Source organism: Chlorocebus sabaeus, chromosome 21, assembly GCF_047675955.1.
Source record: "Chlorocebus sabaeus isolate Y175 chromosome 21, mChlSab1.0.hap1, whole genome shotgun sequence".
In the NCBI taxonomy this organism is placed as follows: domain Eukaryota; kingdom Metazoa; phylum Chordata; class Mammalia; order Primates; family Cercopithecidae; genus Chlorocebus; species Chlorocebus sabaeus.
Genome location: NC_132924.1, coordinates 61755168 through 61781028, shown reverse-complemented (window position 1 = coordinate 61781028; position 25861 = coordinate 61755168). Strand labels below are relative to the sequence as shown.

General features: G+C 37.5%; 1 protein-coding gene across 3 annotated transcripts in view; it reads left to right on the top strand.

Annotated features, from left to right (window-relative positions):
- Nucleotides 1-25861, top strand: part of CDK14 (cyclin dependent kinase 14) — a 589453-nt gene that overhangs the window by 446636 nt on the left and 116956 nt on the right. For all 3 annotated transcript variants that reach the window (XM_007982225.3, XM_007982233.3, XM_007982232.3), the window contains one exon: nt 17669-17717. In XM_007982225.3, coding sequence (XP_007980416.1) covers nt 17669-17717 — 49 coding nt within the window. The remainder of the gene's footprint in view (nt 1-17668; nt 17718-25861) is intronic.

Sequence of the window (25861 nt, the reverse complement as noted above, 5' to 3'; positions counted from 1 at the left end):
TGGATGAAGAGTTCTGGCAAGGCTTTGTAATTTCCAGCTGTCAGGGAGTACCCCGGGACTGCATGAGCTGAGAGTGCCAGTGGTGTTTGATTGTGCCTTAAGCAAAGTGAATGTTTGAGCCAGAGGAAGCCCCAGGGAGCATCTAGTCTGGCTTTCTTCTTGTGAGGTTAGGAACCTCAGGTCTAGAGATGTTAAAGAACTTCCCTAAAGTTAGTGTCACAGGTGGAAGCAGATTCCAGGTCTCCCTGGGTCTCACTCCCTGAGTGTGTTTGTGTTTTTGTTTTTGTTTTCCAGCTTTCATTATGAAATAGCATTCTACTGAATGTGTATTACAATTTCGCATTGCCCTTCTAAAGCACAGTTTACTGACAATTAGACTATTTTAAAAAACAGAGAAGTAGAGAGGATCTGATCTCTGTATTTGGTAAAATATATACACAAAACCACCAGTAACACTTGTATGAAATGGGTTAGCCCTGAAATAACATGTAGATTCCATGTATAAATGCTTCCAACAAAAGGGACATTCAAAAACTATTTAATGGCTGATTATTCAGGAGCTCAAAAAGGAAGGCACTGTGAAGTTCAGTGAGGAAAAAAATGCTGCTAGACTGGAAGCAATTCAAAGTAATGAAATTTAGAATAAAATAATTATATTTTCCAAAATCAAGCAAGAGAATAGAGCATTTCTAAAGTGGTTATATTATTTCTAAGGGAAAGTTATCCAATAGAAAAGGCTGTTTGATTCAGGAAACTTTGAAGAAAATGGACAGTCTCCCAACGAATGAAATAATGTAAAGAATTTGCCATTGGAGGCAATTGGGGAATGGTGATACTTTAAACACACTGTGCCGAAAACTAATTCTACAGACACATTGACCTTAAAGGGAATGTTTACGTATGAACTTAGCTGTATCAAGGCTTTGTAATGAAGCAAAACAAACAAACAAACCAAAAAACAAACAAAAAAACTTCTCTTTAAGTCCTTCCTCTTCTCTGGCCTGTCTGGGACCCCGAAACCAAACATATCCACACGTTTTTGTTCCAGAGGGAGGAAGTAAATCATTTCAGAAATAGAATACTATGGTGATAACACCTTACATTTTATGCTATATTTTATTATTTACAAAGCATTTTAATATATTATCTCATTTGATAGTTAGAATAACTGCATTATAATAATGCTTTTTTCTTAATATTGTTATCCCATTTACAGATGAAGAAACTAGGAAATCGAGGCTCAGAGAGATAGTGTGGCTTGCCTAGAGATCTCATCCCTCCAGGCTATAGCAGAGCCAAAACTCAAACCCAGGTCTTTCAACTCTAAGCCATTCTCAGTGATGCCTCCTCCTCTCTTTAAGAGAGCTTCGCTGCCCGTAGACCTAGACCTGTGAAGGAGAAATGTCAGGCTCTTCCCAACTCCGTCTTGTGGCATCTTGGAAAAGACCTCTGTCTTCCTGGACATTCCAGATCCACCCTCCACTTGCTGGGTATGGGCATATTCTTCCACCCTTTAAACCTATGCCTCCAATAAATCTTCAGCTCCAAAATGTCCTCTGCAGATGTTTAGTCTCAGATGTGTAGTCCTTAATACATAATGTCAGAACTGCCCACTTTCCTCATTTTCAGAAGTGAGGATGTTTGAACCCTTAGCCTTTACTGACATTCTTGGCTTTTCCTGAGTCTTTTAGAAGGTGATAGAAAAGCTGTGAATGCAGCAGAAATTGTTGTTGGGGTGGGATATTCCATGCAGGAAGACTAGAGGGGGGCGCCTCTTTGTGCCGTGATGTTGCCCTGCACAGACCACACCTGCAGTGAGGGGAGGCCTGTGAAGTGCTGAGATACCTTCCTTACTCTTCTAGAAGAATCATGTCCACTCCATCCAGCCTGCAGACTTCCTACTAAACTGTTTTTACATTCCCTTCAATATTTGTTATTTATACTCTACCTATTTTTAAGAAGATTTGAGCTAGCTGACATAATTGATATAAAAGTACTTTCAAACTGTTAGGGGCATGTAACTGCAAAATATTATTTTTTACCATTTATACCATGTCTTCTGCCTGCTAGCTCCTTTCCCACTTACTCTTTACACTTTACCTCAGGAATTTTAAAATTTTTTTATGATTGATAGCAACTATAATGATTATGGGTTAGGTCTAGGCGTATGGGCTGTAACTATGTGATGGTTATTAAAATGGACTTTAAAAATTATTATGTAAATATCTGGCTTTTATCTCAGATTTTATTGCTAAAAGCCTTGTTGGTCTGCTTGACACAAGCCTTAGGGTATTTAGAGCTCTCTCCACTAACCATCAACTATCACCTTTGTGAACTTTGCTGTCCCTCCTCCCACAAATAAATGCTACTTTAATCACATAGTGAAAAAGCCAATTAATTACTAAATTTATGAACTATGTGAACTTTATAAAGCTAAGGAAGTAAAATATGTAAACATGACAGGAAGGGCAGACTTCACTTTCTGATTGAGTCAGCCATACTGGGAGGTCGCTGTTGGTTGCTGGAGAGCAGATGCTAAAGTTGAGAGTCGGTGTTTCCATCAGCAATAACTGCTTTACGTCTGCTCATGAGCTTGGATTCTTATTGAGTGCTTACTAGGTGCCAGGTAGTATTGTGGGTACTAAAGATGCAGTCGTGAACAAAGCAGATGAATCCTTTTTCTTGCAGAGCTTACATGCTAGAGAAGGGACTAATAATAGATAAATTACAACTTACTATGCCTGTGAGCACAGGGAGAGCAGCAAGAGACAATTCAGGGGGACAGGTCCTTGGAAAGTCAAGGCGAAGAGTCAGGATTTTACTTGAAATGTGAGTGGAATCATCGGAGGGTTTTCAAGAGAGGAAGAAATCAATGCTTTATGTTTTCAGAAAGACCTACAGGCTACAAAAAGTCACGGACTCATTTCAGAGCTGGAAAGAGGTTTCATTTGAAGTGTGAAATCCTCTTGATTGGTCATTTCTGCCTGCAACCCTGGGTCAAGAAGGGTCTATAAAGGCAAGTACTAACTCACAGGGAAATTATTCTCCTACCAGTTAGCAGTGATGCCACAGACACGAAGGATATTTTTCCTCACAGGTCCATAGCTGACCAGGGATTTGATATAAAATAAGTCGGAGAGATGACCAATGATATGAAAAATAAAAAAGAAACAACCAAAAACCTTGATAATCACTTAAAAATGCAGAATAGCAATTCATTTCCTCTACAATAGGTAGATTAAGGAGGGAAACCCCTGTAGGAATGTTATAAACCCATTTCAGTGCAAAGGAGGGACGATCTGTACTTTGTCTGGATGTACTTGAAGAATTTCACATTTATTTTCACTAGAGGGCATCAGTAATGATGGAGACTAGCAGAATGTCTAGCAAATGCCAGAAAAAAAAGTAATAAGATTAAATTTTCAAGGGAAAATGAAGTTCTACTGATAGCCGACTTATTTTTTTAAATCCTAAATAAACTGGTTTTATTAGTTCTACTCCCTGGAATTTTATAAAATTCATTTTGGGAGTTATTCACACCTCACATCGCTAAAGTTGATATGGAGGGCCAATCACCATATAAAGACTTCTTTACCTCTTCAGTAATTCCAACCCACCTAAGAGTATTGAAAGTCTTGTATACTGTCCAATTTGTATGATTTGGTTAAAGTCATATTGAAGAAAAGAATTAAACATTTAGCCTAAGAATTTATAGCAGAATTCGATGAAGACATGGATGATTTACTTGATACTGAAAGAACTGTCATCTCTTTTAAAATAAAACATTTCATTGAGTGGTTATATACCAGTGGCATTTCCATAAACTGGCCATACACTTTTAATTGCTTTCCTAAGTTTGTAACCTAATGTTTTATGTTTATCCTTCCCACACATGAATGCCGGCAAGTATATAACTAGGAATCTATGCATTGTGTAAAGTCCTCCATAACTCCTGACCCTGAGCTTTTAGGTACCTTTCCAAAAACTTTTTAAAAATCAAGATCTTAGGAAGGGAGATGAGGGGACAGGAAGTTTGGATGTAAAACAAGAAAATGTTACCCCTTGTCTTCAAGTTGGGTGTTGACCACAGTACCTTGTGTAGGACACTGTAGCTTTAGGGAAGAAATGGGACTTCACCAAGCCAGAAGCTTGCACAGGTGTCCAATTTGAGCAGTGATTCCACACCACTATGAGATATTCATGACTAAGTGGTTGAACCAAGGTTAGGATGAAGATTTTCTCTCTTAGGTGCCTGGAAATATTGGATGCACATAGAACAGCATGGTGTTCGGTAATCTGAGTATTCATATAAATTTTTCAGCATTTGAAAATTCTTAGAAACACACAATAATGGCAAAAATTTTAAGTGTCACATAGTTGATGATGCTAGTTTGCATTATATAGCTCTTTCCTGTATATCAAGTGCTTTCATGGATGCTATCTCAGGAGGTCCTCCCACTAAGGAAGGTAGACATGGCAGATGGAAGCTGAAGCTCACTGAGGAAAATACTGTTTCATGACACAAAAACAAACCACCACAAAGGTGTACTATACCCCACTAAGTATCTACCAATTACTACACCCGGGTGAGCTGGGTTTCAGCTCGTGTTGGCTGGGCCCTGCGTTTCTGGGCTTCTAGCTGAAGGTTTCGGGTGTGTTCTACACCCCTTTAGTCCTCTTCGGAGTGGCAACTATGGAAGAATGTCCTTCTTACAGTGAAAGGCAGGACACAAAAGAGCAGACCTAATGCCACAGTCACATTTCACATCTGTTTGTGTCATTACCACTGTTCACACAAACTGTCAGTGGGGCAGAGAAGTATCATCCATTCATGAAAGCTGGAAGAGAGGAGGGAGTGATTATTTGCTGAATAATCATCTCATCTCCCATAGTAGGTTCTGACTCCTAGGCTTGTCAGCTACTCCTAGCTAAAACAAGTGAGTTCATTTTTTGCTTTTTAAAAAATCCTTTTAGGCCATTATCACATGGCTCCTTCAAGACAAATGCATGACTATGGAATAATAACTCTTATTCTAATATATAGATGAAACAAAAAAACCTTCACTTCTGATACTTAAGATGCAAGCACCGTTTTACCCCCAAAATGTTGAAGTCAGACCAACAGGATGATAAACTGACTACTAATTATTCGCTCTGGCATAAGATCTGATAAGATTTCCTTCACGTACACTGTCCTTCATGCAGCACTGGCAGAGAGCACCTTTGTAGCTAACAGACAATAATACTCCCAATGGAGATTGTTTAAAAAGGACGTAAGTATGTATGTAAACAGGTGCTTGTGCCTTTAGAGCCAGCTTTGTAAATCCATTTAATAATCTCTCAACTATAAAAAAGGAGGACAATTGACATCCTCTCAGAATGCCAATCCTGACTCTCCGCTAGTGCATTAGAATCACAGGATTCTATATCAAGAGTTAGAAGAGCATCAACGTATTTTTGGATTTTATTAATTTAACTGTTGCCTCAAAATGAGTAATGTAGGGTAGATGAAGCATTTGCCCTCCCAGAAGTAATACTGCTTTCGATATACCATATGTCTCCTTCCGAAGTATATAACTGTACAAGATGGTCAGTTTTTTGAGTATATTATTATTAATAGTTGCAGTAGCAATATTAATAGCTAACAGATATTGAGTGTTTTATTTATGTGTCAGAACTTACCAGCTTTTGAGATGCATTTTCTTATTGAACATTTGTAGTAGCTATGAAGTAGGTACTGCTATTATCCCAATTTGAGATATAGGAAAACTGAGGCACAGAATGATGAATCTGTTCAAGGTTTCTAGAATTTGAAAGACATATGTTTCTCATTCCCTATAAACACAAGACAGATTTATTCTCCTAGACTTAAAAAGGTAAGGCACTTTGACAGCAGGTGGAAAGGGAGTTGGGAGTGAGGAATGTTGCGAATCTTGTTTGTGTGAATGTTCTTATGCCTGTTTTTCGTTACTGGTCAAGGAGTTTTGATCTGTTTGTTCTGCTACTAGCTTTGTGCATTATCGGGGTAGCACTTCAAGTCTCTGCCATTTAAGACCCAGAGGGGTGTCATGGTATAACGGCTAGAAGCATAGACTCCAGATCCACACTGTCTAGGTTCACATCTCTGCTCTGTCACTTATGAGCTGTGTAACGTGGACAAATTTGTCAATGTCTCTGTACCATTTCACCATGTAAAAAATGAAGATAATCATAGCCCCTTCCCATAGCATTATTGTGTGGATTACAGTGAGTTCATATTTGCAAACCACAGAGGATACAAGAAACATCTGTTAAATATCAAATAGGAATCGTGGGTATCCTAGCTCTTTGGTAATAGTAGACTGGGATTAGAGTCCTGGTTCAGTCTCTGTCACTATAGCCTGCATTACGGCCTCAGGCAACTCAACCTTTCTAGCCTCAGTTTACCCATTTGTAAATTAAGGGTTAGGCCACCGGGTTGTTTGGGTCCCATCTAGCACTGTCTGGAGCTGCTCTGTCTTCCCCTTTAGAGAGTTTGGATGGGGGATTTGGAAGGGGAAGGGGATGCACAGAGAGTGAGACACAACATCTTTCTCCTACTTTCTTTTCTGGGAGCTGTAAATTTGTTCTTGTTTATGAATAGTATGCTTTAGACTTTAATAACTGCCTAACTGATTAAACTTAGTTCTCTAGAGAAAAATGTCTTGTGGAAAGAGAATTAGTCTATGACTTTTAGATAGAGGAAGGTGTAGATGGTTTGGAAACCTCATCTGGGAATATGCATTCACTAACCCCACAATGTTATTTGTATATTAGAAACACAAATGTTATCACAAGCAATAATGTTTAATGAATACAGTAGAACATTTGTTTCCAGAAGTTACTCAAAGATTACTCATTTAGAAAAGCACACTGTTAGTAATTGAAGGATGATTTGCTATAGCCAGGGCAAGTCAGGATGATTTTGCCTCACGTGTAAGGGACTGAAGAGGCTGCTCAGCATTTTAAGGTAGCTCTACTGGGTGGCAGTGACAGGGCAGTGCAATTCTGTTCCGCATTGATGTGTTACATCAAAACCTCTCACTGATAATGCTGGGGCTGTGTCAAATCTAAGCCATTAAATATCGTAGGAATATCAAGTGTTTTAAAGGTGTGGATTGCAGTTTAGAGTAACATACATATTATTCTAAAATGACTGTTGGAATCACCATGCCCGTTTGGAGTTAAGACATCTAAAATCCTAAGATTTTGGGGAAAGTCTGGCCCTCTTTATTTGAGGTAAACTCTTTTCTACTGTACACAAATACTGCTTTACTTCTGTTCCAAGAACTATAGATTCAGTGTTTAAAATATCTTGATCAGAATGTTGACTGAAATGTTCACTGATGGCTTGGTTTTCCTAACAGATATAAGAAAGTAAAACATGCATAAAAATTCTTGTGAATAGTTGTGAGTGTAGCTTTCTTCTATTGAAGGCCTCTCAGTATTGGTTCGCATGATTTGTTGGAGGCTACTTGTGACCTTGTATGTTTGCTGCCCCACTGTATTCATAGTCTCTAGCAAATTGCAGACACACAGTGAGTATTTGTAGAATGAATGAATAAATACTGTGCCTTCTATCCAAAAGGATTTGAGTGTGTTATTTGTAACATAAAGAAATAATTAGGGTAATTTTTTGAAATATAACCAGAGTGATTTATGACAGTGTTAACTGTCCATCCTTGTAAGAGACTGGAGCCTTTTGCCTTCACGAAAGCAACCCCCAGAAAGGCACTGGGCTCAGCATCTCTGCCAGATGATGACATGCCCTTCAGTGTGGCCACAGCTTTCTGCTTAAATCATTACTACTTTTTTACCAGCTCAGTAGGAGTAAATGCATATGTTACAATGACAAATAATCCTAAATTGAAATTGTGAGTAACTGAATGTATGATTTAGAAGAGTTAATTATGAAGAACAGCTAGAATTTCATATGGCATTTAAACATACTCATTTTTATATTGATTTATAAACGAATGCGTGTTCCATGGTATTGTCTATATGATATGATGTCAAAGTCATTTGCAAAAGATCTACTGAAGTTTGAGCCTTGTATAATCCTTCTGTGGACCCCCCACCTTGTCTGCTCACTCCCCCTCCTCCCAAAAAAAGAAAGAAAAGTGTGAGCTACAAATCTAGTTTCAGCCTTTCAAGTCCTTTGAACATACTTGAAGTTTTTTATTGGTTGTTTGAACTTTTTATTCATATGTCTTTCTGTCATTGAAGTTAAAAACACAGCAGTATAAGATACAAAAACATTGGTGAGAAGAGAGTAAGGAAAATTAAAATTAATCTCCTGAAGTATACACTGCATGCTTGTATGCAAATGAGTAAAATCCAGTTTGGGTTTTATCTTCCTGTGGGTTAAAGTTTGCTTTGTAGTGCCTCAAGGCATTTCAGGTGTAGCTTTTTTAAGCCAAGAGACTTTACAATATGCAGCATTGTTCTCCAGTTGTTTTCCTGTGGAATGTCAACGAATTGCAGTGCTTACCTGCATGGCGGTTTGAGAGAAAACCTTTCCAATCTTCTGTTCCCTGCCCTGTCACTTAGCAAGTGATTTCTTCTCAGCAAGCTCTCCTCCCTGGTCTCCTGCTGTGTTGGGATCATCCTCTGCAATGTCCCTGCACTAAGAGGAGAAGGTGAAAATCAGCCTGCAGGTTCAAATTAATTGCACTTCTCAGTTATGCTATGAGTTAGCCAGTGCTTTAAATAATGACATTCTAAACTTCTAGTTTAAACATAATTGGAAAGAGAAAGTTGACATTAAAGTAATAAGTGAGAGTAAACTTAAGTGAAGGAGAACAGTGTAAAACATTCATATGCAAATACTCAAATACTCTGATAAAATTATTCATAAGCAGTTGACTATTTTATTAAATATGCTTGTTATCAACTTGGGGCACCAATTTTAGCACCTTTTTGTTTTCAAAACTTACATGGCTAATTATATTGTTTTAATCTATTGGAACATTACTTTTATTTATGATGGAAGTAGTTTGTAAAATAAAATTTTTTATTCTAATTATAAATGTCATGTTCGTTGCAGAAAACATTAGAAATGGCTCCATTTGAAATTGTGTACTTTGGCAGTTATGATCTGAAAGCTGTTGGATATAAACGATGAGGCTCTGTGTGTTCCTGGAGCTAGCTTCTCATGTTTGAGTTTGTCCTGTCTTCATTTGGAAAAGAAACAGATGCAGTTAGTGGCTCCAGCTGTAGTCTCTGGTGGGAACTCTGTATCCATACTGTAGCGTTTCTCATTCTCTATCTGTAATTCTATATTTTTTCGATGCCACCGAACTGTAACCAGGACTTAGTTATTTTTGTGTGCCTATTGCCCAGTGCAGCACCTGGCACACAGGCAAATGCCCAGGCAATATTTGCTAAAAAAATTAAGGTTTTATGTGAATATTGATGGAAGGTAAACCTGAGAATGAGGCTTTATTCTTTTTTATTTTTTTTATTCTCATATGGCATGTTTCACTATCAATTTAGTCTCTTTTGTGCACAGCTAAAATTGACATTGTGTTTCTGGAAAAAAAATTATATTAGCATATCCTGTCAAGCTCTAAAAGAGGCAATTCTTAGAACTAATATTTATGTGCAATTATTAATTGCTAAGAATAATAATTTACTTATAAATGCAAGATTGTATTAATTTTATCTGTAATAGAATTCCTATTCATCCTGAAATCATAGCAAATTATTAAATTTGCTTTGTGGATAGTACAAAGTTAAGGAAATCAATTTTGTTTTATGAGGACATTTGACTTAATTAATATTTAAAATGCCTCTTGCTTTCTTAATACCAGACTTTAGATAATTTAAAAAAAAAAAAAAAGAACTTTATACAAAGAACTATTCTTCCCATTTCTCCTTTGTCAGTTAATCCTCAGACCTAGACTATGCCCTTAAATTCCTGTTCTGCACCAACTGACTGAATTACGTTGCATCTTATATAATGCAGCCTAGTAGAGAATAAACTCAGAAATTAGACATTCCTTTGAAACAGATAAATACACATTTGTTGGTAAGCCCTTTTGCCTGTGTCTTTAGAACAATGGATGTTTGTAATCGGGGCTGATCATCAGCTAATGTACACCTTTATTGCATCATGGCTAGTTTCTGTTCCGATTGGTCAATGCCTGTGCTTAACAGGTTATTAAATATTTTGTCAATTACCCCTGCTTGACTGATAACTCCAAAACTCCAGGGGAACTCCTCTTTATATACCTTCTGAATTACCACAGAAAGATTAACTTATCCGAATTGTAATTGAGTTGTGTGTGAAATTCCACATCTTTGTAACCTGGAAATTGGAGATCAGTCAGTGCTCTATGAATCATCCCTGACTCCTCCCTTTCTGTCCCACTTCATTTCTAACTCACCAGTAGATCTCACTTGTTCATCCTCCAAAGCATTTTCAGACTCTGATCCCCTTCTCACTGCTTTCACTCAGTTCCCATACCCAAGTCATATTGTCTCTCTTCTGGACAGTAATAAGCTTTTGTTGGGCCTCCTGCTTCCAACCTTGCCTCTTGTAGTGAACTCTCCAAATAGAAGCCAGAATGATACTTTTATATTTAAAAAAAAAAAAAAAAAGCCCATACCAGATCATATCTTGAAGGCCACAAACCCTTCTTCCTATCTCTGTCTCAGCCTCCACCTCTCTCTCCTGGGTTCTATGTCAGCTGCAGCTATCCTGGCCTCCAGCACATTCCAGCCTAGCATACTCCTTATGGGAATGCAAGCTCCCTGCTAATAGGAAGGTTTTTTGCTTTGTTTCTCTCCTGTGTCTTCCGCCCCGAGAATTATATACCTGACACACAGTAGTTGCTCAATACATAGTAGTTGAAATGAATGAATAAATCATTGCATAATGTTTAAAGCTAGGAAGCTGAGTGTGTGTTTTTTCTTTTTGTTCTTCTTATCCAATGGTATTCTTGTACATGAAACATACCATAACAAAAGCAATATAAGTCATTTTTATTTTCTCCTTTAAAAACTTACAATTAAAAGCAGACAAGAAGTCAGGCACAGTGGCTTGTGCTTGTAATCTCAGCTACTCAGGAGGCTGAGGCAGGAGGATCACTTGAGGCCAGGAGTTTGTGACCAGCCTGAGCAACACAGTGAGATGCCATCTCTAAAAATAAATAAATACATAGTTAGTAAGGCATGGTGGTGAGTGCCTATAGTCTCAGGTACTTGGGAGGCTGAGGTGGGAGGATCCCTTGAGCCCAAGAATTGAAGGCTACAGCGAGCTATGATTGTGTCACTGCATTCCATCCAGAGTGAGATACCATCTCTAAAAAAATTTAAATTTAAATTTAAAAAAAGCAGACAACACTGAAAAAGGATACCAACCATTTTTAAGCAGAATTAAGCCTAATAAGTATTAAATAATTAAAAAGAAATAAGATCAGTACTTTAAACAACTATTTAATGTTACTGAAGGATGTATACATGAATGCTGTCTAAATGGAAAGACACAAACGTTTTATATCATCCTTTTCAGATTAATATATATTTTAATAGAATGCAATCAGATTTCCAATGGAAACAATTTTTAAAATTTTTTGTTTGTTGTTAACACAGGGTCTTGCTCTGTCACTCAGGCTGGAGTACAGTGGCACGATCATGCCTTAGTGCAGCCTCAACCTTCCAAACTCAAGGGATCCTCCCACATTAGCCTCCTGAGTAGCTGGAACTACAGGCACACACCACCATGCTCAGCTGATTTTTCAATTTTTTTGTAGAGTTGGGTCTCTACAACCAAAATATAAAGACCAATGACATTGTGAAGAAACTGCATCAACTAGTGTGCAAATTAACCAGATAACATCATGATGACAGGATCAAATTCACATGTAACAATATTAACCTTAAATGTCAATGGGCTGCATGCCCCAATTAAAAGACACACTGATAAACTGGATAAAGAATCAAAACCCATCAGTGTGCTGTATTCAGAAGACCCATCTCATGTGCAAAGACACATATAGGGCCAAAATAAAGGGAGCAAAATTTACCAAGCAAATAGAAAGAAAAAAAAAAAAAAAAAGACTGCGGTTGCAGTCCTAGTCCCTTGACAAAACAGATTTTAAACCAACAAAGATTAAAAAAAAGACAAGGGCATTACATAATGGTAAATGGTACAATTGAAAAAGAACAACTAACTATCCAAAATATTTATGTACCCAATACAGGAGCACCTAGATTCATAAAACAAGTTCTTAGAGACCTACAAAGAGTTTTAGACTCCCACAAAATGATAGTGGGAGATTTTAACACCCCACTGTCAATATTAGATTAATGAGACAGAAAATTAATAAGGATATTCAGAACCTGAACGCAGCTCTGGATCAAGTGGACCTTATAGACAGCCACAGAACTCTCCACCCCAAATCCACAGATTATACATTCTTTTCAGTCCCACATTGCACTTATTATTCAGAAAACAACCAAATAATTAGAAATAATCACTCCTCAGCAAGTGTGAAAGAACTGAAATCATAACAAAACAATCTCTCAGACCACAGTACAATCAAATTAGAGCTCAGGATTAAAAAACTCACTCAAAACCACACAACTACATGGAAATTGAACAGCCTGCCCCTGAATGACTCCTGGCTAAATAATGAAATTAAGGCAGAAATCAAGAAGTTCTTTGAAACCGATGAGAACAAAGAGACAATGTACCAGAATCTCTGGGATGCAGCTGAAGAAGTGTTAAGAGGGAAACTTATCACACTAAATGATTACATGAGAAAGCTAGAAAGAGCTCAAATCGGCACCCAAATATCACAATTAAAAGAACTAGAGAAGCAAGAGCAAACAAATCCAAAAGCTAGCAGAAGACAAGAAATAACTAAGATCAGAGGAGAACTGAAGGAGATAGACACACAAAAAAACCCTTCAAAACATGAATGAATCCAGGAGCTGGTTTCGTTTTTTGTTTTTTGTTTTTTGGTTTTTGTTTTTTTTTTTTTAAATTAACAAAATAGAGCAGTGGCTAGATTAATAAAGAAGAAGAGAGAGAAGAATCAAATAGACGCAATAACAAATGATAAATGGGATATCACCACTGACCCCAGAGAAATACAAACTACCATCAGAGAATACTGTAAACACCTCTACACAAATAAACTAGAAAATCTTGAAGAAATGGATAAACTCATAACACATACACTTTCCCAAGATTAAACCAGGAAGAAGTTGAATCTCTGAATAGACCAATAACAAGTTCTGAAATTGGGGCAGTAATTCATAGGCTACAAACCAAAAAAGCCCAGGACCAGATGGATTCACAGCTGAATTCTACCAGAGATACAGAGAGGAACTGGTACTATTCCTTCTGAAACTATTCCAAACAATCGAAAAGGAGGAACTCCTCCCTAACACATTTTATGAGGCCAGCATCATCCTGATACCAAAACCAGGTGGAAACACACACAAAAAAGAAAACTTCAGGCCAATATCCTTGATGAACATTGATACAAAAATCCTCAATAAAATACTGACAAACCAAATCCAGCAGCACATCAAAAAACTTCATCCCCAGCATGCAAGGCTGCTTCAACATATGCAAATCAATAAACGTAATCAATCACATAAACAGAACCAATGACAAAAACCACATGATTATCTCAATAGATGCAGAAAAGGCCTTTGATAAAATTCAACATCCCTTCATTTTTAAAACTCTCAATAAACTAGGTATTGATGGAACTATCTCCAAATAGTAAGAGCTATTTATGACAAACCCATAGCCAATATCATACTCAATGGGCAAAAGCTGGAAGCATTCCCTTTGAAAACTGTCACAAGACCGGGATGCCCTCTCTCAACACTCCTATTCAACATAGTATTGGAAGTTCTGGCCAGGACAATCAGGCAAGAGAAAGAAGAAATAAAGGGTATTCAGATAGGAAAAGAGGAAGTCGAATTGCCTCTGTTTGCAGATGACATGATTCTATATTTAGAAAACCCTATCGTATCAGCCCAAAAACTTTTTAAGTTGATGAGGAACTTCAGCAAAGTCTCAGCATACAAAATCAATGTGCAGAAATCACAAGCATTCCTATGTACCAACAATAGACAAACAGAGCGCCAAATGATGAATGAACTCTTATTCACAATTGCCGTAAAGAGAATAAAATACCTAGGAATACAGTTAGCAAGGGATGTGAAGGGCCTCTTCAAGGAGAACTACAAACCACTGCTCAAGAAAATAAGAGAGGACACAAACAAATGGAAAAACATTCCATGCTCATGGATAAAAAGAATCATTATTGTGAAAATGGCTATACCTCCCAAAGTAATTTATAGATTGAAAGCTATCCCCATCAAGCTATCATTGACATTCTTCACAGAATTAGGAAAAAAAAAAAAAACTACTTTAAATTTTAGATAAAACCAAAAAAGAACCCGTATAGCCATGACAATCGTGAGCAAAAAGAACAAAACTGGAGGCATCATGCTACCTGACTTCAAACTATACTACAAAGCTACAGTAACCAAAAAAAAAAAGGCATGGTACTGGCACCAAACAGACATATAGACCAATGGAATGGAACAGAGACCTCAGAAACAATGTCACACATCTATAACCATCTGATCTTCGACAAACCTGACAAAAACAAACTATGGGGAAAGGATTCCCTGTTTAATACATGGTGCTGGGAAAACTGGCTAGCCATATGCAGAAAACTGAAACTGGACCCCTTCCTTACACCTTATACAAAAATTAACTCAAAATGAATTAAAGAACTAAATATAAAGCCCCAAATCATAAAAACCCTAGAAAAAATCTCAAGTAATACCATTCAGGACTTAGGCATGGGCAAAGATTTCATGACAAAAATGCCAAAAGCAATTGCAACAAAAGCTAAAATTGACAAATGGGATCTAATTAAACTAAAGAGCTTCTGCACAGCAAAAGAATGAACAGAGAGAACAGAATAAACAGGCAACAGAATGGGAGAACATTTTTGCAATCTACCCATCTGACAAAGGTCTAATACCCAGAATCTACAAGGAATTTAAACAGATTTACAAGGAAAAGACAAACAACCCCACCAAAAAGTGTGCAAAGGATGTGAACAGAAATTTCTCAAAAGAAGACATTTATGCAGCCAATAGACATGTGAAAAAAAAAAAAAAAGTTCAACATCACTGATCATTAGAGAACTGCAAATCAAAACCACAGTGAGACCATCTCATGCCAGTTAGAATGGCAATTATTAAAAAGTCAGGAAACAACAGATGCTGGTGAGGCTGAGGAGAAATAGGAATGCTTTTACACTGTTAGTGGGAATGTGAATTAGTTCAATCATTGTGGAAGACAGTGTGGTGATTCCTCAAGGATCTAGAACCAGAAATACTATTTGACCCAGCAGTCCCATTACTGCGTATATACCCAAAGGAATATAAATAATTCTACTATAAAGACACATGCACATATATGTTTATTGCAGCACTATTTACAGTAGCAAAGACATGGAACCAATCCAAATGCCCATCAATGATAGACCAGATAAAGAAAATGTGGTACATATTAACTGTGGAATACTATGTAGCCATAAAAAGGAATGAGATCATGTCCTTTGCAGGGACGTAGATGAAGCTGGAAGCCATCATCCTCAGCAAACTAACACATAAACAGAAAACCAAGCATTTTCTGACTCATAAGTGGGAATTTAACAATGTGAACACATGGGCACAGCAAGGGAAATATCACACACAGGGGCCTGTTGGGGAGTCGGGGGGTGAGGGGAGGGAGAGCATCAGGACAAATAGCTAATGCATGCAGGGCTTAAAACTTAGATGACAGGCAGATAGGTGCAGCAAACCACCGCAGCACAAGTATACCTACATTAACAAACTTGCATGTCCTGCACATGTATCCTGGAACATGAAGTAAAATAAAAAAGAATAAGAATATTTTACTAAATAAAAATTTAAATTTCTATGTGGAAAAAAGTGCATACATATTTCACTTTTATACACACACATGCACACACACACGGGTCAACTTGATCATATACAAAAATACTTGTATAAACTGATTGATAAAGAACCAAGAATCCAATATTAAAATTGGTACCAGCTATGAAAAGTGAAATTTGAAACAGTAGAAGAAATGTAAATGGCCAGAAAGCATATGAAAAGAAGCCCAAGAATGTTTTATCAAGTGTAGCTTTGGCAACATGTAAACAACTGATAACAACCAATGCTAGAAGACATATGGAGAAAGTGACATTCTTTTTCATCACTGGTGGAAAAATGAAAAGTACTCTGTCGGCATTTATTAAATTGTAAAATATGCATACCATTTGCCAAGCAATTCTATATTGGGGAATCCATCCAACAGAAATGAAAGCGTCTGTATGTAGAGAGACATGTGCAAGGATATTTGCTTAAGTATTGTTTGTAAGGAAAAAGAAATTAGAAACTACTTAAAGGTTCATCAATGGGAGAACAGTCAGATAAATTATGGTACTTCTATGAAACATTATACAATTTTAAAACAATCGTTGCAGGCTGGGCGCGGTGGCTCACTCGTGTAATCCCAGCACTTTGGGAGGCCAAGGCAGGTGGATCACCTGAGGTCAGGAATTCGAGACCAGCCTGACCAACATGATGACAACCTGTCTCTACTGAAAATACAAACATTAGCTGGGTGTGGTGGCCCATGCCTGTAATTCTAGCTACTCGGGAGGCTGAGGCAGGAGAATCGTTTGAACCCAGGAGGCAGAGGTTGCAGTGAGCCAAGACTGGGCCATTGCACTACAGCCTGGGCAACAGAGCAAGACTCTGTCTCAAAAAAAAAAAATTGTTACATATATTTCTTGATTTGAAGGACTATCCAGTATATATTGTTAAGTGCCAAAAAAGTTTCAAGGGTAATGTTTATTGTAAAATCCATTCAAAAAATCAGTGGTATATAAGTTTGCACATAAGGATGGGTGTATTTCATAAACAAAAAATATTGAAAAGGGACATATCAAATCATTAACAATTGCCATATCATCACAAGTGAAAGAATGAGATTCTGAAGAGATTATAATATCTATTCTCTATCACTTTATTGTTTAACTTGGTAAAACAAACATGTTCCTTTTTAAACTAAAACAAATCTAAAGATTGTTCACAGATAAATGTAAATATACAGTATAGGACTCTGGTACTTTGACTTTGAGCATGTATAAATACCATACAGTATAGGAAAAGAGACCCAACATTATCGTATTTGGTCAGAGAAATCATCATAGGAAAAAAACAGCAAGCCTCACTTGACAAAATGTATTGATATGCTTCTATAAATCTACTTACAGGTTGGAGGTTTGGAATTTGCGTTTCTTTTTTCAACTCAACTAAAACTTAGTTATTCTAAGAAATAGTTACTATGAAACCAAATTATGAAATAAACCATCTTAGACAAAAGAAAAAAATGCTTCACCGTTTAATATGTTGTAACCTTCCTGTTTTACTCTTTACAACTGCCCAGTATAAAAGTGAAGACCTTACTATGCTGGCCTAACTGACTGAATAGCCCACTGTCTTTTTTTAAAGTTGAAGTTTTTTCAACATGCTTGTAATATATACATTTGATATAAAGATTGTTTATTGTTTTTCTCTTTTATTTCAGAACGCTTTACCCTGTACAGCTCTAAAAACCTTAGACAAGCGTGGAATAAGTAAGTCTTTATACAGATTGTGCTCATTCTCTTTCTTTCTCTTTTAATATTTACAACTCTTCTTATATGTTTTTCATGACATTGTTCATTCATCCTGTTGTGTATTCATTCATTTAACCATTAAACTGCTGTTAAACCTTAACTGTGTGCTAGCTACCGTGTTCAGCCTGAGCCAACACTGTATGAATTTGAGTTCCTAGAGAAATGTGGCATTGCTTCAGAACTGTAAATCCTAAAATTCCTTGTGGTCAGTCTTCTTGCAGCTAAATTCCAAGAAATATTTTTGTATTAGCAAAAAAGCATTTAGAAAATACAATATAGTGACTGACCTTCTAATATAAATGATGTTGGTGACAACTTTTGAGCTAAAGTTGATCTTTCAGATTTTTTCACTTTGCCTATTTTTCGCTTAAGCCTTATTGGGAAGCTAAATGCATTTATGTCTTGAAGTATGTGTTCTCCATTTATTTCATGTCTGTTCTCTCATCTGACCTTAGTTAGTTTTATTTATGGTTTTTGAAATTTCATAAAATCTGAAGATCTGGATTTTGTAGTTATTCAGGAGACTTTTATTGCAAGCCAATGTGTTAGAAAATCATTGGAAGTTGGAAACAGTAATTTAGTCATTCCCATTTACTTGTGGGTGTCACATTTCAAGGATTATGCTGGAGAAAAGACAACTGGAACTGGTTTGATTAAATAAACTGCAATTTGTCATACAATTTTGTCTACTTGGAATTTAGTGTTATACTCACATTTTTCACTGTTATCACATGTTTAATTTTGGATACTCCCAGTTACGAAAAGCATAAGAAAAACTTTTTCATATTAAAATGCTGCTAATCCATGCTCTCAGTGGATACAGTGGACAGCTAATGTCAAGAAACTCATGAAATGAATACATTAAATTCTACGGTAGTTTAGGGATTTGGCCATTTATTTTTATTAAATTTGTAACTCAAAGAACACATAGGTATAATCATTTTTGTCTAACATGGGGCTTTGCATGTGCCATTTGAAGAGCCAGTTCTTACTCTCAAGGCTCCCCTGGGAAGCACTCCCTCTCCTGGGAGCTTTCTGTGCATACTCCTCTTCTCTACCTCCCCATTTCCTGATCACTGGTCTAACATATTTTAATTAAGTGCTTTTATACACCAAGTAATATATACAGTATACAGTTCCTACCTTAATTAAATGATCAAACACATTCCTGTCTCATAGGAATACGGCATCATTCCTTCCAACCAGTTAACCACTTTATGAAACAATTCTTGATAAAGCCATTGAATCTATAAACCTATATTTAAAGTAACAGGAAAATTTGAAACTATCAGATGTAGCATAGCAGCATTTCTGGAGAACAGGTAATTAGAATTACAGAATTTATCATTAGAATTATAATTCAAAGGCATTTAATAAACTGGTCTCACCATTAGATTACTTTTTCAATATTTTAAGGAAAATGATAAAAGCCGAGCTTGAGGTAAGATTTTAAAATTATGAACATGGCTTGTTTAGAAACTTGCTATTTTTAAGTCCTTGTAAGTCTTGCCTTAAGGGTTTATTTCAGAGACACTAAGTAACAAAATCTTTACTAAAAATACTAAAATGCTACTTTCTGGTATTCCAATATTAAGTGCTGAATCTTTAGAGCCAAGCCGTAGCCTCTAGCCAATTCAAACCAATGCAATTTAAAGAGAACTAAGATGCAGAGATGTTAATTATATTATTGATTTTTCCTCCAAATGGTCCTTGCAACCATCATCAACATTTCAGCATCTTTCAGTTAAGGAGTGAGATCAGAATTTGAAAGAACTACATTAAAAGACTATTACATGAGTGATGGTTTTCTCCATTGCCAACTAATTTGCTTGTCTGTAGCACAATTACTAAACTGAAGTAACTGTTAAATTCTCTTGTATGGTGGTAATAGGTTTAAAATAAATTGAACTAATTTGCAAGAACTAATTTGAGTTCAGTTTAGATGGGTTTATTAATATAAGATAGATGGGTTAATATAAAGAAGTAGGTCACTGTTCAAAATTAAGTAACAATGCTTTTAAAAATATATATTAACCTAGGTATTGAAGCTAGTGGATATGTTAACCTGCCTAAGAGAGTAGAAATTTCTTGAGAAATGAATCCTTAAGTTTATTTGAATAGCTATAACAAAAGATCCAGTTTATTTTGGGGCCAACTCTAGGTAACACATAGGCAATTCCCTGCTGAATTCATTTATATCAGCAACCATGGACATAATTTCATCCTTTGAAAGATTCTTTTATTGTTCTGTGAAAACAAAGCAGTGATGGGGGAAAATATCATAAGATCCAACAGATATCCAAATTCAAAAGAATAATAGAAAGAAGAAATCTTAATTATGTGATTGAGAATAATAAATGTATATTAATAAAGAAAAAAAGTCCTTTTATTCCCTCGTACTGGAAGTGCATAATCCATGTGGGCTCTTCCTCCATAAAGGGGATTGTGGATTAAAGGGAGACAAATCTTAGTTTTGTAAAAACATGTACTGTTTTCTGATTACCTTCGAGACATTCCATTTTATTTCGTTGCAGTTATATTCTCCCTATTTCTCTTCCAAATCTCTCTATTTATAGTTGTCTGACATTGGCATGTATGTGCAATCAACCAAGAATTTTAGCCACTTAAAAGATCTTTTATTATTTTGGCTGGAGAAGAAGCCTTAGTACATCCTCTCCAGCAAAGTTAAGGGGAAGATTCCAGGAACACATTTGCTTGTTTTGGAACTTTTAAACAGCTGAACGATTTCAGAGGTTTGAAAGTATCAAAAAGAGAACTAAGGAAAAACCACTAAGTCACAGAAGACAGATCTGGAAAAGGCCACTTGTGGCTGGTAACAAGCACGTCTACAGACTTGAGTAGGCACAGGTTAACCTTTTCCTGCTTGTTCCCACATATGCTATGGTTCTGCTTATAATCCTCTGTTAGTTAAGTAAAACTGGATTTCTCCTAAGAATTTGTAAGAATTGATATTTTAAATTGTGTAGTAAATACAGAGACATTTAAACAAAGCTACCTTTCTGGGAACACAAAAACAGAGAAGAAAAATCTTACCTGCTACAATTGAATGTTCCAGTGGAGTCACAAACCCGAATTTAAAAGATTTAGAAATGTTTCCTAACTTTGTGTTCTAGAACTTTCCTTGAGTATTTTAGCTGATTTGATGTTTAACTTCCAAGACATATTTTAAAGGTGACTTGCTGGATAGTTGAGTTACATATGCATAAAACATAATGTATTTAAAATAATATTCAGAGGAATAACATAACTTTCACTCTGTACTTATGTTGGTGGTGCTCTATTGTATTTTTCTTGTCATTATAGATGATATGTCCCATTAAGATTTAAGTCAGAGACTTCGCACGAAACTGAAAGACCCTGTTTTCCATTCTCCCTAATGTTCTAAGTTGATCTAAAATTTTCTAACATAATAATATATTGCAAAGTAAGCTAGAGTTTTAAATGTCTTTCCCTGTTTAGAAATGTGAGAGGAAGGTAAGAACACTGTTATTGCACTAGGAGGAGCAGTTGAGTTGAGTGAGATCTGAAATCATCTTTCCCCACTTTCACATTTTTTTCATTGTTGATCATTTTTGTTATAACTCTATTTACTTCAAAGTAACAATTTTAATTTATTTAGTGCCTGGAGACTTCTTCTCGTAATATTTTCAAAGAAATTATTCTATACATCACTAATTCACTGTTTTGGGGATGGGTTTATTGGGCTGATAAGCTCTAAAGCAGACACTAAAGCAGACATTTTGGAATTCCAGTCTTTTAACTCAAAGGATGAGCTGCAGCTGTCCACTGCCCAGCTCTATGGATTTGAGTTCAGCATTAGAACACTGCATGAGGTGTAGTTCTTCACCACATGCCATACCCTTGAAAATGTACTGTTTTCAATACACAGACAGTCCAATCCAAGCAGGTCTCTTGTCCTGACTCTTCACAGCCATACATATAGTATTGTTTCCAGGCCCCAAAGGCTCACCTGCTTGCTTGGAAGTTGCAGTTCGTAGCAATTTCTGGAGACATTTGTTTTCATGAGAATGAATCATTAGTTCAGTTACTGAAAGCATTACATAGATATGATGTTTATCAAGACCCCCTAAACCCTTTGCCATCTAACAGAGAACAGCTCTTCTAGGAAATTACAGATAGGATTCTTGAAAGGAAAAAGAGGAGAACCTAAAATAGGAAATGCTTCCCAGGCCCTGGTGGGAGTCCTAGAGAGCCTTGGAAAAGACAATAAAGATCTGTCCAAAGATTCAGGTCGCAAGCAGGTGCCAGGAGGACAAAGAGAAAACTATCTGAGTGGAAAATGGTAAATTTGCCAAAAGCCTAGCTCTGATCACTAGCAGTGGCAACAGTATAAATGTGAAAGCATATGAAACAGACATAGTCAAAGGCCTGACATGCAACTCATCTCCACAGTTATAGTTGTGGTGGAACTAACAGTTAGACAGCCTTTTGCAATGTATATTGTCACATCCCCACATAGCTTATGGCAGTCTTTTGAGGTAGTCAGGGCAGATATTATCATCTTCATTTTATAGCCTAAAATTAAAAACAGGCTCATGAGGTCAAATGATCAGCACAATTGCAAATAACAACTAGGAATGTATGTACTCCAGTGAATCTTATGAAGGGAATATTATCAATTTTAAAACCCCATATTCATGGGAGCTTATCAATATCAATTTTATTTTGTTCTCACTGCAGCCATGAGTGGGGATGTCTCTTCTGGGACCTGATGCCATTCCCAATCTAGATTTCATGCAGCCAAGAGGGCTGAGACAGAACAGAAACATGACTTCTCTGTCCTGGGGAAAACAGTGTTTGCAGCTGGCTGACTGCCCGCACCACCAACTTGGGCCTCTCCTGCCCACTGCTGGGTAGTGCACCATGGGAAAAAGGCTGGCTTTGTGACAGTCTAAGTGCCAGAGATGACAGGCCTGTCTGCTACCCACTCACACCCTACCAGTGAGGTTTGCCACCTCTTCCATACAGCTCCCATTGCCCCCAGGAGGTTAGCCCCTATCATTTTGTGTCAGTGCCAGATTTCTTATCCATGTCTCTTTTTGTTTGTAGCGAAGAATTCAGTGTCATTAGTAACCCCTGGTGATGGCCAAGGGCAGGCCCCATGCTGTTTGTTATCTGTTGGACATGCGTTTTTTGTTCCCCTTCTGATAGACAGAAAATACCCATCTTCTCTCTTACTAATTGGCAGTATGTGCCAGGCCTGGGAGTTGGCAACAGCCATTGCTTTTTATCCTATCAGATTATGTGTTGGACTCCTCATCCAAAAAGTACACGCTTATGGTGCGGCTAATACCTTCCTCCTGCCATCCAGCTCATTAAGGAATAAAACCCAACCCTCCTTCTGAAGTGGCACAGAGCTTCTAGAGGCAGCTGGGCTGCTCATTTCCCTGAAAGGAGGAGATGGAATTAGGCTTTCTTGAACTCTTCTCCAAACAGATTCTAGAAGCATAAACTGTAGGAGTTCCTCTGCTTCTCCCAAATATACAGTGGGTGTTTGTATTCTGTGACTGCCATAACAAATTACCACACATGTATTGGTGTAGAATACTACAAACATTACCTTACAGTTCTGTCAGGCAGAAGTCTGGATGAGCTGAGCTGGTTTCTTTTCTCTGGGTCTCACAAGGCCAAAATCAAGATGTTGACCAACTTGGGCTCTTACCTGGAGGCTCTCAGGGAGAATCTTATCTGGAGGCTCTCGGGGAGAATTTACTCCCATGCTCACGCAGGTTGTTGGCAGAATTCAGTTCCTTGTGGGGTAGGGCTGAGGTCTCACTTCTTTGCTCACTGTCTCCACCCGTTCAATGCCTCCTGCATGCCTCATCACATAGCCACCTTCTCCATCAAACAAGCTTCTGATCTCTCTGACTTCCTCTCTGCCCCATCTCCTCTGCCTCCAGCAGGAGAAAGTTCTCTGCTTCCAAAGGTTCGTGTAATTAGATTGGGCCCACCTGGTTAATCCAGGTTACTCTCTCTGCACAGTCCCTTTTGCCATGAAAAGTTACCTGTTCACCAGCTTCAGGGGTTAACAGGTAGACATCTTTGGGGGCCATTTTGCTTATCACAAGTGGGTACTAGAGTTTCCCGTTCAATCCTGAGTCATGGAGTGAAGCAGAGCACAGAAGAGGAGCAAACCCAGTCCTACCCAGGTCAGACACAGTGTTTTGCCTGGTCTCTGACCCATCAGGTAACAGGTATGGGCTTCTGACTTCAAGTTGCCTGGTTCACAACTGGTGTCTTCAAAATTATATGTAAGGAAGAAATCAGTTTTTATCCCTAGCACAGAGAAAAAAGAGATTATGCTCAAGAAGGCTGCTGGCCTCTGAGGTAACCAAAAGTTTGGCCTGACATTTCTATGTCTGTGCTGACAAATGCAGTAGCCTTTAGGCCTGTGTGGTTCCAGGACACTTAAAATGTGACTACTGTGAATTAGGAACTGAATTTTTTATTATATTTAAATGTAATTAATAAGAGTTAAGGACCACATGTGGCTGGTGGCTGCCATATTGGGTGACACAATTCTACATCAACTTGTGCAATATTCATTTATTTTAAATGCTTGTCAGCGTAATACAAATGTGGATGTCTGCTGCTTTGGAAACGCTACACTAAAGAGTCATTGCATTTTGCACTCAAGTGTCCAGAGATCTTGCTTTTTATTTTTGCTTCTCACCCCTCTTTTATTTGTAAACACCCTGAGAATAATAGCTCTGGAGTACCCAATAAGCATAATAAATCTGCAGGGGGAATAGTGGAAATATCAAAGAACATCAAGCAGACATTCCTTTCCCTGCCTCCTCCCCTCCAGAAGCCACGCTGTTCCCTCCTGAGGGGCGCAGCCTGTTGCAAGCGTCTCTATTCCTTTCTCCTTCTTGTGTTCTCTCTCTCTCTTTTCTGTTGGTAACTGTTAGGGGTTAGACACACAGCTCTCTACCCTTTTTGAACTCCCTTAAGAATTCACCTCTCTGCTGTTGTTCCCGATCTCCTTGATCTCCCCTAACTCTACTCAGAAAACACCATAAAGAATCAGCTTCCTGTTCATCACATATGAGATGCTGTTGAGAGGGGTTCCATTTTCTAAATAAGCCTTCCAAATCAAGAGCTAAGCCAGGTCTTCCTCACTGGGCCCCCGTGGGTATATACATACCTTAATTCTTAAGCTTTAGGACATTGAAAACTGCCACATTTGGGAAAGTGAAGCATGAATAAAATGCAATCATTTTTACTTCTCCTTATATAAAAGAAACACATGATATGTGATACTTTTCCTCAAACTTACTGATATCATTTTCATTTGATTAAGAAAATATTTACAAATTTAGTGAATGTTCAGCCTCAAAATGAAGATGAATATAAGAAGTCACTGAAGAAAGACACTATTTTTTTTTTTTAGCGTTTTTGTTTTTGTTTTGTTTTTTTGCAGCTTTGTTGCCCAGGCTGCAGTGGCAGGATCATGGCTCACTACAGCCTTGACCTCCAGGACTCAAGCAATCCTCCCATCTCAGCCTCCCAAGTAGCTGGGACTAAAAGTACCTACCACCATCCCTAGCTAAAAAAGAGATGATTTTAACAACAATGTCATCCCTAGTATCCACTGTTACCCATTCCACCCTCTGGTTGTTTGATTTTCATGAAATAATATATCCCTCTCATCATTTGAGGAGACTCTATAAAACCGAGGCTCAATTTCTATTCATGGTGAGGATAGAGCTCCTACAGTATTCTTGTTAATACCTGCATCTAACATGTTGTGTACATAGTGGTCTTAACTGACCTAAGAATATATACCATCAGTAAATAGTATTGACATGAGCAAAGGAAAAAACAGAAGAGAGGAAGGAAGGTTGCACAAGCTAATTATTGACACAAATGACAAGAAAATGCCTGGAGCCAGCATCATCTTTGGTAGCATCGGAACCACGTTCATCCCTAGTTCCACTACTGAAATGTGTGATATTCAGGAAGCTCTCTAACCTCTCTGAGCCTCAGCTTTTCAATTTGTATAACCTCTTGGCAGGATTATTGTTTAAGCTTCAAGTAAGGTAAGAGTATAAATTACT